Source organism: Lonchura striata, chromosome 2, assembly GCF_046129695.1.
Source record: "Lonchura striata isolate bLonStr1 chromosome 2, bLonStr1.mat, whole genome shotgun sequence".
Classification (NCBI taxonomy): Eukaryota; Metazoa; Chordata; class Aves; order Passeriformes; family Estrildidae; genus Lonchura; species Lonchura striata.
In genome coordinates this window covers 18,460,173-18,476,532 of record NC_134604.1, presented here as the reverse complement: position 1 = coordinate 18,476,532, position 16,360 = coordinate 18,460,173, and the positions used below count along the sequence as shown (strand labels likewise).

At 43.0% G+C, this 16,360-nt stretch overlaps 1 protein-coding gene across 2 annotated transcripts in view; it reads left to right on the top strand.

Moving 5' to 3' along the window:
* Positions 1-16,360, top strand: part of RAB6A (RAB6A, member RAS oncogene family) — a 43,010-nt gene that overhangs the window by 9,015 nt on the left and 17,635 nt on the right. For both annotated transcript variants that reach the window (XM_021550171.3, XM_021550173.3), the window contains exon 2: positions 15,999-16,057. In XM_021550171.3, coding sequence (XP_021405846.1) covers positions 15,999-16,057 — 59 coding nt within the window. The remainder of the gene's footprint in view (positions 1-15,998; positions 16,058-16,360) is intronic.

The following is a 16,360-nucleotide window of genomic DNA, read 5'->3' as shown; positions in this document are numbered from 1 at the left end:
TCTGGAAAATACTGTTGGAGGAGAGTATTTATTTCAAGATACTGCATCCCAGTTGGAGTGTAGATAATTCTTGTCTAAAGAATTTTCTGCTCCAAACCCAGTTTCTTATCGAAACACTTTTCTTTTTTTTCTATAGTTGAATCCCACAATTCCTTCTGGAATATCCATTCATCTAGAAAAGATCAGAATAAAACACCAACAGAACTTGTTCCGTTTACTACTTGGAACTAAATTTCTACCTTTTAAAGACTAGCTATTTTTATTTTTAAAATCCATAGGGATGAACATCAGACCTTGGGTTTGCAGACCCTTCAGGCTCTGTGGCCTTTTCCCAAGGCATTTGTGAAGCATAGCTGGGAAGGAACAAGTTTATTGTCAGCTGGCTGAAACTCCTTATGGAGAGGTCAGTGTCTCAGTTAGGAATAAGTTGGAGGAAAAGAGGAAGATTTTGGAGGAAAAGTTTCCCATTTAAAATGTAATGGTTTAACATCCTTTAATCTTAGAGTTCTTAATTTGCAGTGTGGGCAGCAGGAGCATCGAATGTCTGCTGGCCTCTATCCTGCCCCAGTTCCCAGGAGAAGAGCTGGGGCAGCTCAGGAGCAGGAGATGTGAAGGAGAAAAGGACAGTGTGGTGTCAGGATATCCTTCCCTTGAATCCTTCATGTCAGAGATTTGTAGGACTGTGCTGCCTGGACCCACACAGGTGTCTGAGGAGCCCAGAGCCTGCAGCTCACTCCTTCAGCTGTGCTGATCTCAGTTTCTATACGCTTTGGCTTTCTGTTGCTAAAAAACAAATTGTGGTTGGGGATTTTTTGGTCCAAAACCCCAGGATTCTGTGCTGCCTAGCCCACTGCCTGGTGTCCATGTCCTGTGTTTTACACCAGCTGTTTTCCCTCTGCCTGGCCAGGGAGTTTCATCACGTGCACAAACGCGTGTGCATCGGTGCAGCTCTGGTTATTTTTGCAGCAGTCCCCAGGTGTTCTCCACAGCCATCCCTGTCAGCTCAGATCAGCAGATGCCTAGAGGAGAGCTGCGCCTAATGAAGGTACTCCAGGCACTTTTTTCCTTACAAGTTGCCTCTTCATAAGCCAGGCTGCATCAACCTTAAATCAGGATTGTTTTAGGATCTTGCCCAAACTTGCTTCTGAAGAAGCACTCACCTGGGTGTCTGCCTGGAGAATGAGTTTGAGGGAGCTCCTGGGGAAGCTGTTCTGCACCTCCTGTGTGGAAAGAGCAGAGGACAGCTCCTAATCATTCCAGTGCTGCCCAGGAGATGGTAGGTTGTGGGAATCAGATGGAATCACTGAGTTCGAGAATGCTATATGGAGCTCTTGTCCCCTTCTTCTTTTTCTCCTCCTCCTTTTTTCTTTTCCATTTCTCATTCCCCCAGCAAGAAAATTGTCACCATAGTGTGAGAGAGCAGAAGTTTCTTTGTGGCAGTGTAGGGAGTCGGGAGAGGAGGGAGCAAGAGGAAGCATTTACTTGTTTTGCCAGTGGGATAATGGTGCTGGAGAAACATTAGGCAGAATTTAACTGAGTTAAAGGATGGAGGGAAGGGAAGGAGATGGTAATCCCTTGCATTTTAATAGGTCTTCTGACACTTCTCTAATTCCTGGCTGGAAATGGCTGACTTAGCAGTGCTTGTTGTTCTTTCAAGGGCAAAACATCTTTGGGAAAGAAGCAGGAACTTGTTCCAAGGGCTCCATTTGGCACGTGATCCAGGGAAGCAATGCCTGGATTCCCTCAGCTGGATGTTTAGTGCTCAGTGCTCAAAGCAGGGAATGTTTCCCTTCAGAAGTGCATTCTCAGGTGGCTGCTCCTGCTGCCTCTCTCTCTCTCTCTCTCTCCTGCCTCAGGAATAATTCTGAAGAATCTAGGAGAGTGTTTCCATGTTAGATAATGCATTAGCCTATCATTTGCAGTTTATTTAACAAAAGTTACTTTTGGGAAACATTGTTCTGTTTGAAGATTTTTATCCAGATTTCTGTCTAAACTGTCCATGAATATGGTTTGTTATGGGAACAAATACTGTGTTAAAGGTATTTAAACCAGAATTTCATAATTATGTTTTCAGTGTCGGCTTCTTCTTTCCAAAATGGTGTAGTAGCATTTAGTTTCTGACTTAAATTGAGGACATAAGGTGGCTGTAAATTTGAAGTCAGTTGAAGGGATCCCTTGTGCTTCAGCTGATGGAGGAGCTCTTGTCTCCTTCCCCTTTTGCCCATGTGGAATTTGTGCTTTCTAGAGCCACCCCCCACCCTTCCAAGGTAATGTCTGTCCAGAATGGCTTAATTATTTTTGCTACTTCTCCATATGTGGCATTTTATTTCTTTAAAGGCTTTTACAAACAGATAATTAGGTACTTAAAAATAAAATACTGGGATGTAAAAATTGGATCTTATGAATGTTTAATTACCAAAAGTCTCCTGGTGGGTTTTTGTTCAGTCCTGCACTGGTTTTTAATGGAAATTTGGAATCATAGAACATGGATGCAGTAGATGCTTCAAAAAGTGATTTCACCCCCATGGGCTTTAACTACCATCATATATAAAGTGAATATTGAGCCACCCTTGCATGATAATAATCAAACTTCACTATTGGGCTCTGAAACTTGATAGGCCAAATTTTTGTGTGAGAAGCAAGTGGAATAGAATAGAATTTACTAGAATTGAATTGAATTGAATTTTTAGAGGTGTCTCTAAAACCATTTAATTTGTCTCATTGTGCTCACAGCAAAGCTGTAATAACCTGGGATAAAGTTGAATTGTTCTGAAATTTCAACATAAACACTGTGATCCAGAATCCATACTTTGTCCAAAAATTGAGTTGCTGAGATGATGTTTATCTGGAATGGTGCTATTTGGATTGTTGGAGCAATAATAAGTGGGCTGTTTCGGGAAGAAGGAAATAGTAAATGCCACCTGCCAGGATGTCACTAGCTAGGATCTATCACTCTTCCTCCTTCCTTTCTCCAGTCATCCTCCAACTCCTCTGCCTCACAGATATGCTCTTCAATATGTTTTTTTTTTCTCACAGGAATGTGCTTAGAAATATCACCTAGCTAAATGCTCAGTATAGGAACTTCTTAGGATTTTCCAGTTGTGGAAAACGTCTTCTCAGAGTGAAACCCAGTGTTTAAAACCAGAGTGAGGAGTCCAAAAGAGGTGACTTTGCAAGAACTGCTGCTGTTCATCACCTTCAGAAAAAATAATTTCTGAGATGCAGGAGCATCTTCCCAGTGACATCTTCTACATGGAATGTCTTCCTCTTTCCAGTTTGTGCTGCACATGCCAGCTGAGTTGATCAAGTCCATCTGGAATTCCCACAGCTCAGAGCTCCTTCCTCCACTCACTCTGCCTTGCTTCTGAGAAATTTTGGGTTGAGACTGTGGTCACATGGACTTCTGGACTAAATCTTCCTTCTTTGTTAGCTCCTCAGTCAGCCACACCTGGTCGGGAGATCCCTGGCATGTGCTTTACAATATTTCCAAGTGCTGCTTTATGTTACCAGTGCTAATGGCTGAGGGTTCTGAGGCATTTTGTGAGCAGCAAAGATAAAATCCTTTGGAGAATATTTGAAGCCTCTTTGGAAACTATTTTAAAAACCTTAACTATATAAGATAAGAAGGAAAGCAAACTCCTCAGGGTGTGGTGAAAAAAATATCCTTGTGTGTCTGTAAATTTTGAAGTTTTTCTTCATTCCTGGCAAATAATGAGAGACTGCACAGAAGTCTTTGAAATGTAAAGGTGCCCTGTGAGTACCTTTTAGTTAATTAACCAAGTGATATCCATGAAAACATGAGTGTATCCTCCACAATTCCTGTTCTCTGGTTGGTGTTCAACTCATCCCCATAGAAGTGAAAGGCATCCTAATGTGGATTTCCCTCACAGCCACTGTACTGTAGATTTTAGCTGTCCACTCTGATCTGTGTCCTCCAAAGGGCCCCAAGATTTCTGCCCTGATGCTGTGGCACAGGATGGGACACATGGTGTCTTTTGGTCTTTCCATGCTTTTGTCACATGTGTCCTACATCTCTTAGGAGTCAGAACTGCTCGGGACCTTTCCTTTAGGTGCTTTGTCTCATTCCTTAGGGCTTGGGCAAAATTCTAGTGTCTCCCTGTTCTTTTGTTTTCCTTATCTGCACAGTTCCTGCAAATCTTAAACTTCTGGTTACCCTATCTTGGGTTTGTTCTTCCTGATTTGAATGAAGCCACATTTACCACACAGTGCAGCAATTGGCACGTGAGTTCACAGGCGTGTTTCATTTACCCCATGGCAGTATTTGGTTTTCAGCTCTTCACAGGATTCCAAGGCTCTTTCTTCAAGCCAAAACTCCTACTTTTCTTGGCTGTAGGAAGTTGAAGACAGTTTCTGACTTCCACACCAGTTTAACTTAAATTAAATTAAAGAAAAAAAAAACCACCCAGAATTCAGAAACACTTCTGAAGGCCTCAGTTACCTTCAGCCATATTTAATCCGAATATTTGCCCTGTCTGTATTAAATGATGGGAGATTCAGCACTCTGAACATGAGAGATGGCAGCTTTTCCTCCAACAGAAGACTGGAAGTCTGCCTCCTCACGTGGCTGTGTCACTTCCCAGAGGCTTGGTGTTATCATGGGGGAGGAGAACTGGGATTGCCTGGAGGTCTTCCACTTGTGACACTCCTTTTGGCTTTGTTGCTTTTAAAAACCTTTCAAACCGTGAAAATAGCACTGGTTATGTTACAGGCTTGGCTTGGAATTCCTCTGCAGAAAACCAGAAAAGAGATTTTGTCTCTAGGACATAAGGTGCAGATTTTAAAATTAATTTTTATAGCTCTGCTTAGGAGGTAACATTTCCATGTTTTTTTTTTATTTTACTATACTGACGGAGTAATTGAATTATTATATTTAATAGATCTGCTCCTTCCTGTTCAGCAGTGAGGGGTTGACTCTTGTTCATTCTTTTCTCCAATGGGATGGTAAAAAATGGCCCAGTTTTTATATGAAAACTTTTCAGTGTGCACCTTCATTGTTTATAAGAGCTCCAAGGTGTGATTTTGAGACAGAACCAGAGGCTGACCCGTTTTTACTGTTTCATTTCTTTGTGGCTGTGACTGAACAAACAAAACAAGATTTGTTTGCATTGTGCTCTTTCATTTATTTCCCATTTTGGGAGGAAGAGTCAAGCTAATTACTGACAAAACCCACAAGAATTAATGAAGCTATTTATCACTGGGTATTTTTGTCGCTGTCACAAGGCTTGGTGCAGATCCCAAAGGAAATCTTGCCTGTGTATTAATAATCAGGGATATTGTTCTACTTTTATCAACTCTGCCAGTGCTGATTAGGATTTGCTTAGTGGGAAAGAGTTCTGAGTTTGTCATTAAACTTGTAATGAGCCTCTGCACATTTTTATTGATCTGTGTGATCCTTTCACATCCAAATTGCAAAGGGGTGCTTTTCACAGCTTTATGTGTCCAGGCTGTGCCTTCTACCTTGGGGCCAGTCATGATCGGTCTTAACTTGTGCCTTAGTTTATTTCTGAGAAATGCAGATACCAGCTAAAACTAACTGGAATCTCCCTCAAGAAAAAAAGTGTGTAGTGCTAAATAAAACAGGATTCTAAATTGCCTATACACAGCTAACAGGCTGATGTTGCCTTAGAAAAAGATGGATAATACAAAATACTCTCTTCTGCCTCTTCCTTTTCCCTTTAGCTACTGCTGAGCTTTAAACACAAGTGACAATTCTTTGCTTCTCTTGCTGATTTTAAAATGCCCGGGGACTGCATAAAATGCATCCATATGGCACTGAATGCTTGGATCAGTGGCAGAGCAGGCTTTCTTCTGGTTGTCCTTCAATGTGTAGCTGTCAGCTGTGAAACCCTCCTGGGTTTTTGTATAGTATGCCTGGGAATGGTTGTGTAAAAGGAAGGATCCTTTGGGAGAATTGCTGATCTGCCTGTTAGAGGCAATTTCTTGTCCACTGGAGATGGACCAGTAAATACAAGTGAGCCAGCTCAGCTGTCTGAGTGGGAGGAGGAATCTTTAGGTGAGATGTGACCATGAGGAACAAGGGACTGTCCCTCTTGTCACTGTCTGCTTACATCTTTTCCAGTGGCAGAATACTCTTGGGGTTCCTTTGAGGAAGGGAAGTTCCACCTGAGCTGTTTAGAGTGAAAACCACAGCAGGGAGCTTGGACAGGATGATCTTTAAAGGTCCTTTCCAACCCAACCCATTCTGTGGTAACTCTTTTGCCAAATCTTTGAAGCAAACTATGGTACTGTAGAGCAGGAATTAGACCAGGGAAATGTATACTGCAGGATTAGGAATAAAATGAAATTTTTTTCATTTAAGGAAAAAGAGAGCAGGTTTTTAATAACTTTAGCTCTGCATTCCTAGTTACAGAGACTAATGTTCAGCTAGATTTAATCCCGAGTGTTTGTCTCTATCCAGATGTCTATCTAATCTAAAGCAAGGCTGAGAGCTTCAAATTTAAGACATAAGCCAGCCTTGAACTGGTAGATTTTGAGAAGCATCTCTTGGAAAGAAAGAAAGTAAATTCTTGATTTCTGCATTATATTGAATTTGACTAAAAAGCTGGGGAGTGGAGTTGCAGGCCTTGCTGGGCACTGCTGTCAGCAACACCCTGGGAAGAAAAACACTTTCTAGGTCAGAAAAGTGCATCAGCCTCTATTTCCTTCTGTCTTGGATGAATTATTGTAGAAAACAACACTGTGAATGTGCTCTGAGGTGCCCAAAGAGAAGAATGAATGAGAATTAATGAGCTTTTCAATCTAACACATATTTTCATAGTCATCTTTTTAATAAGGCAGTTACTGAAGTGTTAATCATTTGATTACTGGTTGTTGTAGATAAGGGAATAATTGGTCCCTTTTTGTAAATTATGGAAATACCTGACAGGAAGGGGCAGGCATGAAAACTCTTGTTTTCATGGATTATTACCCAGAGGGATTGACTGGAACTAAAACCCTTTGCTCTGATGACAACTGTGTGGGTTTTAGATTTAGTCAAAGAAAGAAACTGAGAGTTTCTAGCCAGGCAAAACGTCTGGGAAAGTGCTGGGAAAGAATGTAAATAATTCTTTATCTCTCTTGTTTTTCACATTGTTTATAGTTAAGTTCTATCACTGTGCGTCAAGCACTCTGCACCAATGGTGGTGGGTTGTTTTCACTTCAGAACCAATGGATTTGGTCCTTGCGGAGCTCTGTATAAAAGAGCGGTGCATTTTGAATAAACTGGAGTTTTACTCTCACAGCCTTCTGAGTCAGTCTCTTCATTCCCGTCCTGCCTCGACAGCGACAAACTGGATGACAACAAAATTCTGTTTCCTATGCTTCTCAGTAGCAAGGGCAGGTCTTTAACCACGATCCCAAATGTGTGTGAAACCTAATTTTTGGCGTGGCTTGAAATGAGTATTATTATGGATTTCTTTTAGAAGCCATTACAAATGAGCCTTTGGTGGTGGCCAGGGAGAAGGGCTGAGTCTCAGTGTCACTCCTCCTGAGTGCCAAACAGCTCTGGTGCTGTTTGAGAACATTTCCCTGAGCCTTGAGGACCTGCATTTCCCTGTTTTCCTGTATCTGTAATGTATAGAGCAGATATTTTTTAGTGTAACTCTTAGGAAAATCAAGTTATACCCTCTCTCCTGGGAAGAAAAAGCATGAGAAATGCAGGATCAGGCAGCTTTTTTCACATCCTTAGAGTTTAGAATGGTGCTCCTGTGCAAAGGGCCTGGCTCCTTCCTTTGTATCCCCGTTTTTGTAGCACGGGGGAACGAGCTGCAGATGATCCCAACAATTCTCTGAACAGCTTTCTGTGTGTTCATCTGCTGGGTAGGTGTCATTCCTTGTTATTCCCTGTTACATCAAGCCAGTTCACTTCACTACATGCTTCCCTTCCTGCTGCTCTGCACCAGACACTCATAAATATTCATGTGCACTTCCCTCCATCCATTTAGGCTTCTATCCCCGGCTTAGGGTCTGTTCCAGTTTGCTAAGTGCGGCTTTTTTTACCAGTGCTGAGGGCTGGCTGAGGGAGCTAAAGGCTGATGTCACACTTTCTCCTTTAGGAAGTTGCTGGGATGTTTAAGCTTTAAAAGGTTTTGCTCAGAATTTTCCCATCACGAAGAGCAGACCGAAGTTCAAGGCACCTGATTGCCACAGGGTAAAAGGAAAATGGAAATTTCCTCTGCAGCAGCAAAATTCTGGCTGTGCTGTTTCTTACTTCATTAAATGAGTAAAACTCACCTCTTCACCTTCAGCTCTAATAAAACTGTCTCATCTTGCCTTGAAAAGTCCAGTCCAGATAGAATCTTTGTAAGGACTAAAAGAATTGAATTTACAATGAGCAAGTAATCAACTTTTTGTTCAGGATCTCTCAGTACTTTGAAATACTCAGAGCTGTGTATACAGGGCAGAGGAAAGAGGCAAATTTGGTTATTCCACTGGTTCTTTGACCACATGTTGCATATCAGTAAATTCATCCCCATTTTGTGTGGAGCACTGGGACAGTGCTATTAGTGATCATCTGGAAAGGCATTAAAACCTGGGTTTTAAAAAAATAAAGTAGTTTTAAGGGTCTCAGCACTCTCCCATGAATCACAGAATCCTAGAGTGGTTTGGGCTGGAAGAGAACGTAAAGATGATCCAGTCCCACCCCCTGCCATGGGCAGGGACACCTTTCACTATCCCAGGTTGCTCCAAGCCCTGTCCAGCCTGACCTTGGACACTTCAGGGCATCCAAATGTTTCAGGATTACCTTCAGCTTCCAAAAGTCTCTCGTGTTCTCTGGTCAGTTTCTGTAGAGCTTTTAATTGTGATTGTTTCTTCTATAAATAGTCTTTGAATAACTGTGGTGATAGCTGTGAGGAGTTACTTCTTATGGCTTTGTCAACTGATGGCTGAGAAATGGAAAATAGGGAAAGGCCAAGTCCACCTTTCCATGGAGCTCAGCAAGGCTGAACAGGCTGCTCTGGAAATGGAATTGGACTATAGGAATCCTCCACTGCCCATCCCTGGATTTCTGTGTGTTTTCTCCTCTGCTCTGTGGGTACAGACCAGCCATTCTCAAATTGAGAGCTCCAGACTGCCAGCAATCCGTGAAGCCAAAGTAATTGATCCAGGACTATATCAAACAGTTTTCAATATTGCTTTTAATTAAAAGGCAAAATAAAAGCTTTGTTGTGGTGGTGACCTGAAAAGAAATAAAGGATTGGCAGGGATTCATTGGTCTAAACAGGCCAGCTGCAGTTGTTTGACATTGTTATTGATTGTGTCTGCCTTTCTGGAGTTCCTTTTCGAGGTAGGAGGCCATAAAACCTCCACAAAAGAACTGCCAAAAACCCGTTTTGGAGGTGGTTGCTCTGCTGCTGTCTGTCCTCATTTCCCCTACAGTCACGGACAACCTGCTGCCAGCAGCATCCTTGTGGCTATTTTTCATTGCAGGAGGCTCAGAGCAGGTTCTGCAGCCTGTGTCTAAGTTCTTGGAGGGCTTCGCCTTATTTTGGGGCTGAGGTTTGCCATGTGGGTGTTGTCTGCAGCCCTTTGAGAGCTGCTGGATCCCCATTGCTGGAGGGATTTAAAGCCCTGTGGATGCAGCACTTGGGGCCATAGGTTGGTGATGTTCTTGGCAGTGCTGGAGGAACAGTTGGACTCCATGATCTTGGAGGGTTTTCCCAAACAAAATGGCTCTATGATTTGTTTTTTTTGCATTTTGGAAGTATCCTTGTGAATACTACAAAATGTGTGCTGAACTGCCAAAGAAATACCTAAATACCAATATTTGTCACCAGCACATTGTGTGCAGGCTTCTCACTGGCCTGTGGTTCTGTGGGAAGCAATGCAGCTACCAATGTCCTTTGTCAGAGGAGCTGCTAATAATAAAAGAGAAGGACTAGGAGTGCTGGAATTGTGCTGAGGGGACTTGGTGTTCTGAGGGTGCTCCCTGTGCTCTGCGCCCTCCAAGCTGGGCGCATCTGCGGTCCCTGCTTTAATTTCTCTTGCCTGATCTCCGTGTTTGATCTCTGCCATGAGCTCCAGGCCATTGTTTGTCCCTCTTGGAATGGGTATCAAACCCAGAATCAGCTAAAATAAAGGTGAGTTGTTCTCTGGGAGGAATGAAGTCATATATATGTAAGGTAGAAAGTGATGGAGCATCTCTCGAATTCAAAAACAATATAAAGCAAACCTAAATTGTTCCCTGTTTTTCTGGGTCTTGTTTCCCTGGGTATTCTACATTAATTTCTTAAACAGAATCTTAAATAATGAAGCACATTTGTATAATAGGACCACAGTATAATTTATAACCTAGATCTTTAGGTTGGGAATACATTATCTTAAAAGGGGCTGTTTGAACCGTTTTGTTTATACTACTTAGAGGGATCCATGCATGGATTTCAATAAGGTTTATATTTTGCAGGCTTTCTACTAATTTTAGTTTTTCTTGATTTAAAAAAAAAAAATTATTGAGGACTGAAAACTGTAAGGAATTGGCTCAGTGGTCCTTTGGTCTGATCTCATCTCCCATCAGGAAAGAAATGGCAGAATAAAATAGGTTTGACAATAGAGCAGGAGTGGAATCAATAGTGAAAAAAAAATCAGGGTAAAAAATCCTTTAATTAGAGGAAGGAGATGAGACCTCCTCAACTGTGGCTTTTGCCTCTGCTCCCTGGAACTAAACTGGATTCTATCCTCCATGTTCCTCACTGTGACTGAGACAAATTCCACCTGACTGAGAATTCCTTGGATGAATGCAGTCTGCTGTCTTTGCCAGTGCCTTTGGATAAAGAATGAGTTTGGTTTCTTGCTTTGAGGGAACCAGATGAAATTTCCATAGTTTGACAGCGAATAGCAGAGGAGGATGGGGGTGTGTTTTTATTTTTTTAAAAGAAGCTGCTTTAATCACTTTAATACAGCATTTCTGTTTCCAGTGCTGGTAATGACAGACCTAAAAATATTCTTACTGGCTCATACAGATCATTTAAAATCAACTCTGTGCATCTTCCTTTTGGGGCTTCTTTTTAAACACAAATCTAAAAATGGTTCTGAGGCATTCATAATTGAGTACATCGTTCTTAGCAATGCTTTTCTTTTGGTGCCTTGGGTTAGTTTTTTTATTTTTTTCACAGCAAAATAATTCCAGTGAAGATTTTGAGGTGAGCTTATGTATGAAAAGAAGTTGTAGTGTCACTGGGGTTTATCCTTCAATCAAATCTGAAGGAGTCATGCAAAGGGCAAGTGAAATTTTGGGATTACACAGTGAGGAGAAGGCTTTCCTCATTTTCCTCCCTTTTCCTCTGGCTTTCAGCAGGCTGGATCTCTTAGCCAAGGCTGCTTCTGAGAGTTGGGAGAGGCCAAGGGCAGTTTTCCAGTTGAACAGTCTGGACGTGTTGATCACTTTTAGGGTTATTTTGCTTTAAAGATAACTCTTGGGTTTTTTTTTTTCCTGATTGCTGATGCTTTGAAAGTTCTGAACAACCACTAGGATGAAGTCAGTGATTTAAGTGTGGCTTCTCCAGAAGAATCCTTGGAGAGGTTGTGAATCTCTAGTGTGAATCTCTAGTATGAATCTCAACTAAGAAAATGAGAGGGACATGTCAGACCCGTTCCTCGTGCATCACACAGTCCAAGTGGCACAACCCCAATTCCTTTTCCTTGCAGGTCACTCCTGGCTGGTGCCTGAGCCCTTTGCAAATTCTGGCAACAAATGACCTTCTAATCCCGTGCTGGCAGGGAGGTGATTTGTGTTATCTGAGGGGTCTGGGCCCTCCTCCCCAGTGCCTCGTTAGAGCGTTCCACACGCGCTGTGGGAGCCCACCATGGATCCATGTCACTCCTGGGGCTGCTGCTGGTGGGAGCCCACCATGGATCAGTGTCACTCCTGGGGCTGCTGCTGGACACATGGATTTCCTCAGGAGCAGGCAAAAGGCTGCCTGGAAGAACCTGATGGAGCGACCTTGGAATGTCTCCAGCGGCCGCTGTCGGATCAAAGGGGCTGGAAGTACGAGATCAGCGTATTGATTCTATCTTGCAGCTGAGTTCTTGCTGTGAAATCCCTGCCAGGCAGTGGCTCCAGGCTTCCAGACAAAAGGGATTGACCAGGGTGACTCCATGAGCTGAAGGCTTGGAATTCAGCCCTCCTGGTTCATGGCAATTCCTCTGATAGGATCTTCACAACTTCTGTCTCAGACATCTCTGGTACTTGGCTGTTTGCTGCCACAGTTCAGTTGCTGATTCAGGAGGGTGTTGGTGTTTGGGCATCTCCTGGTTTCTCTGCTGAACCAGTGATCAAACCTTTCCTTTTAGGAGTTTCCTAATTTTATCTATCAGAACAGCCATTTTCTTCTTGTCCCAGAATATATGGGAACACTGCAGCCTTGCAAAATTCATGGGGATGGGGTGAGCAGCCAGTTCATGATGGGAGCCACTAGATCCAGATTCTTCCAGAGCTGATCCAGCTGAGGAAAACCATCTAAGCAAGTCAGATCCGAGCTTAAAAATCCCTGTTGCAGCTGGATCCCTTCAGAAGTGTACATTGATAGTTAAGATGATAGAAGGTGCTCTGAGGGCTGGAGCCAGGATGGGAGAGCTGGGGGTGTTCACTTGGAGAGAAGAAGGCTCTAGGGAGAGCTCAGAGCCCCTTGCAGCACCTGAAGGGGCTCCAGGACAACTGGAGAGAAACCTGGGACAAGGGATGGTGGGACAGGACACAGGGAATGGCTTCCAACTGCCAGAGGGCAGGGAAGAATGGGATATTGGGAAGGCATTCCTCTCTGTGAGGTTGGAGAGGCACAGGGTGCCCAGAGAAGCTGTGGCTGTCCCTGGATCCCTGTTCAAAGCCAGGTTGGACAGGGCTTGGTGCAACTTGGGATAGTGTCAGGTGTCTCTGCCCATGTCAGGAACTTGGGATGAGCTGGTCTTCAAGGTTCCTTCCAGCCCAAAATCTTCTAGGATTTTATAATCGCAGCAATTACTTAATGTTTGAAGCACAAGCGTGTGATTAGGAGCTATTTGATGTGGATTTTGTTGGATGGAAGGCTGGAAGGAGTCAAGAATTCATCTGGTGAAACCATTGTTCAGCCTCTTAATGACAGAAAAATGTCCACCATGTCAAGCTTGGTGTTGAAATAAATGGTTTCTTTGGTTAATCATTTCTTTACTTGGCTTCCTTCCTCTTCAAAAGATGCCTTGGATATAAATTTGTAGAGTGGAGTGACATTGACAACTTTGCGTGCCAAGGAAGGGAGGAGTATCCACTGCCCAGCTGAATTAGTTATTTTGAGGTTCAGTTGCCTCAATTTCCCAGTTCTGTGCCCTTCCTGCTCAGATTGTCGTTGGACTCGGCTTTTAGCTGCTAGATCTTGATCTGCAGAGGGAAAAGTGGCTGACAACTTTCCCTGAGCAGTAAGTCACTTGTGCCCCTCACCTTTCAGCTGCTTGCTGTGAACTCTGCAAGCTGCCTGTTTTTGTGCCAAAGAGTTCCTTCTCAGTTCCTGAATTGTTTGAGATTTTCCCTCGCTTCCTGTAGCTCTCAGTGTGTCCAGTCACAGCAAACCCCATTCCCAGCATTTCCTCCCCCCACCTCTGTCCCTCCAAGGATGTGATATTGACCTTTTTCTTGGAGTTGTTCCAGCAGCATACCAGGAATATTTTGGCCTAAAGGATATTTATTGAATTGCTGACTAGTGCTGCCCTGGATGTACTTGTGTGTGGAAATTTTTCCAAGAGATTAAATTAACTCACTAGATTAAAAAAAACCCAAACCAACATCTTAATGAAACAAAGCTGAAGTCTTGAGTGTCTTATCTGTTCCTTGGGCTATGACCGCTGGATTACTTATCCAGTTGTTTCCCATCTGGATTTTAAGCAGCTGGTTGTTCTTGTCTCTGTGTACTACCTTGTTCTGCTTCTCCCTGCTGAGCTTCATTTGCCTCCTGAGGTCATTTTGGCATTTTCCAAGATGAATTTGAATTCTGAATCTGTCCTCTCCCTTGCTTGTAGTCACTCCCAAATTAATGCCTTCTGTGAATTCATGGAACATACGGCCAGCAAGGCAGAACAGAAATTAGAGATAGAGTGTCAACTGTGGGCTTTCATTCCTGCCAGGATTCTAAAAGGAGTCAGTTTGGGTTTTTTAAAAGGAGGAATGGCAATGCCTCAGTATTGATGGAATTAAAACTTTGAGCAGTTGGTGTTAATACCATCTTGATCTGCTGGCTGTCAACATAAACCTGGGTCTGTTCAGAGAAGAAATGTCTTGGAACTAAGTCCATTAGGATGCTCTCTCCAAATGTTGTTGAAGCAGATACTTAAATATAAACAAGCCGAGCAGTACTTTATTTTCCCCCTCTTTTTGTTAAATGAGTGAAGGTAGGGTAGGGAGACTCCAGGAATAAACAGAATATGTTCATATTTTATGCTTTGTGGACAGATCCTGTCTAAGACGTGGCACTCAGAAGGGAAAAAATTTCTGGAACACTTTATTGTCCTTCAGGGGTCACGAGTTACCAAAGCAAATAATTTCCTGGGTGAGACTGGACCCATGAAGAGTTAAATGTGGCTGTTTGCATCAGTGGCCACGTGAGGAAAACCAGCTTGTTTGTGATGCTGCAAATCAATTCCTGGGATTCAGCCTGTGCTGCAGCAGGAGGGGATTTGGTTTGCTTCTCTGTGTCTCCTGAGGATTGTCACTGGGCCTGGAATGAATCCCTCCTCCCCTCACAGCAGCTCCTGGCTGTTTGTCCTGCGCCAACTCTAGCTGTTCAGCACATCCATGGGGCAAGTCTGAGTAAGGGATTCAGGAATCATTCCCATCTGGGATGTGCTGCTTCCAAAAACATACTCAGTGAAGGGAGTATTTGCTCTACCTTTGTGAAGGCAGCTTTTTAACTTGGTGGGAAACCTGATTCTGCCTCCGGAGCAGAGTATGTTAGAAATTCACATGGGAATTCAGATTTTGACTTGGGAAAATCTCACCTCTCAGAGTCTGCCTGCTGGATTCCTGTTTGTTTAGCCCTTTTTCAGGGCTAACTGAGGATGAAAATGTTGCTTAGTGGGATTCTGGAGATTTTGGTGACACTTCTGTGTTAAGATCTAAAACAAAGAGACAAAAGCCCCACAAAACTCACCCCAGAAATCATAGAATGGTTTGGGTTGGAATGGACCTTAATCTTGCCTTAAATCCCTGTGTTTACTGGATGGCCACCCTGGCAAAGAACTGAAATCCTTGGAATATTGCTTGGAGAACACAAGCTCTGCCTCAAGCACTCTTTCTTACCTTTTATCTGCACATGCAGTGTTTGGTGTCCAGCACAAGTCACAGAGTTCCTCTCCTCTGCCACTGAGATTGCAAATTCCAGCTGCAGTCAGGTTGGAAAAAAACCTGGGAGGTGATGCTGCCCTGAGAAACTTCAATTCCTTCCTAAATAACTGGCCTACAATTAAGAGGATTTATACACATCAAAATGAGGCAGCTGGAGATGTTCCAGTTCCTGTGGCTCTTGCTGATCCCTCCAGGTGAAGATACAGGAGAAGGAAAAAGCCTATGAAGTATAAGTTAGGCTTTGGCCCAGCTCTGCTGTGGTGTTTGTCTTAGAGGAGTAGAAAAATAAGTGTTGTAAGGATGATGGGGTCTGAGAGTGAGTAAATCCCATGTTTTATGAGTGAGAAGAGCTTTTTGTTGCTAATAATTAGTTATGGGGGCTGTTATCATTCAATGCAACTAAAATTACTGAATTACTTGGTAGAAAACAGAGCAATGAAATTAATTTTCATCTCAAATCACAAATATTTAAGGGTAAATCTGATGATTAGGAATGATACAGGAAAAAAATAGTGACTTTACAATTGTAAAGTCAAATAACTGCTCTTGTCCTTTTGGGAAGTTTAAGTGCGCATGAGGGATGTATAGGACACAGTAAACCATTTTTAAACCACATGCTTAAAACTTGCTCTGAAAGTGGTCCTTGAATCCATGGTTTTTTCTCTTCTTTTAGTGGGGAAGACTTCCTTGATCACCAGGTTCATGTATGACAGCTTTGACAACACCTACCAGGTAAATGAATCCATATTTTTGTCTTGTGTAAGAATCCTCTGCTATTGTGTCTTCCATTGCAGGAAGAGTAATTCCAGACAAGTTGGGGCACTGACCATGGACTTGCCAATTGTAAAATCTTAATTTTAATCACCAGCCAGAGTGTCACTTCTGGGTTGGATTCTGCTCCAGGAGTTTACCTGCTGCTTGCAGCAGGATGAGCTGTGGTTCTAAAGGAATACCCAAAGCACAGCCAGGGAATAGCAGTTGTTAAGTCTGCCAGGGTTTGTTTTTTTCCCTCCACCATTTTCTGCCAGACTATCA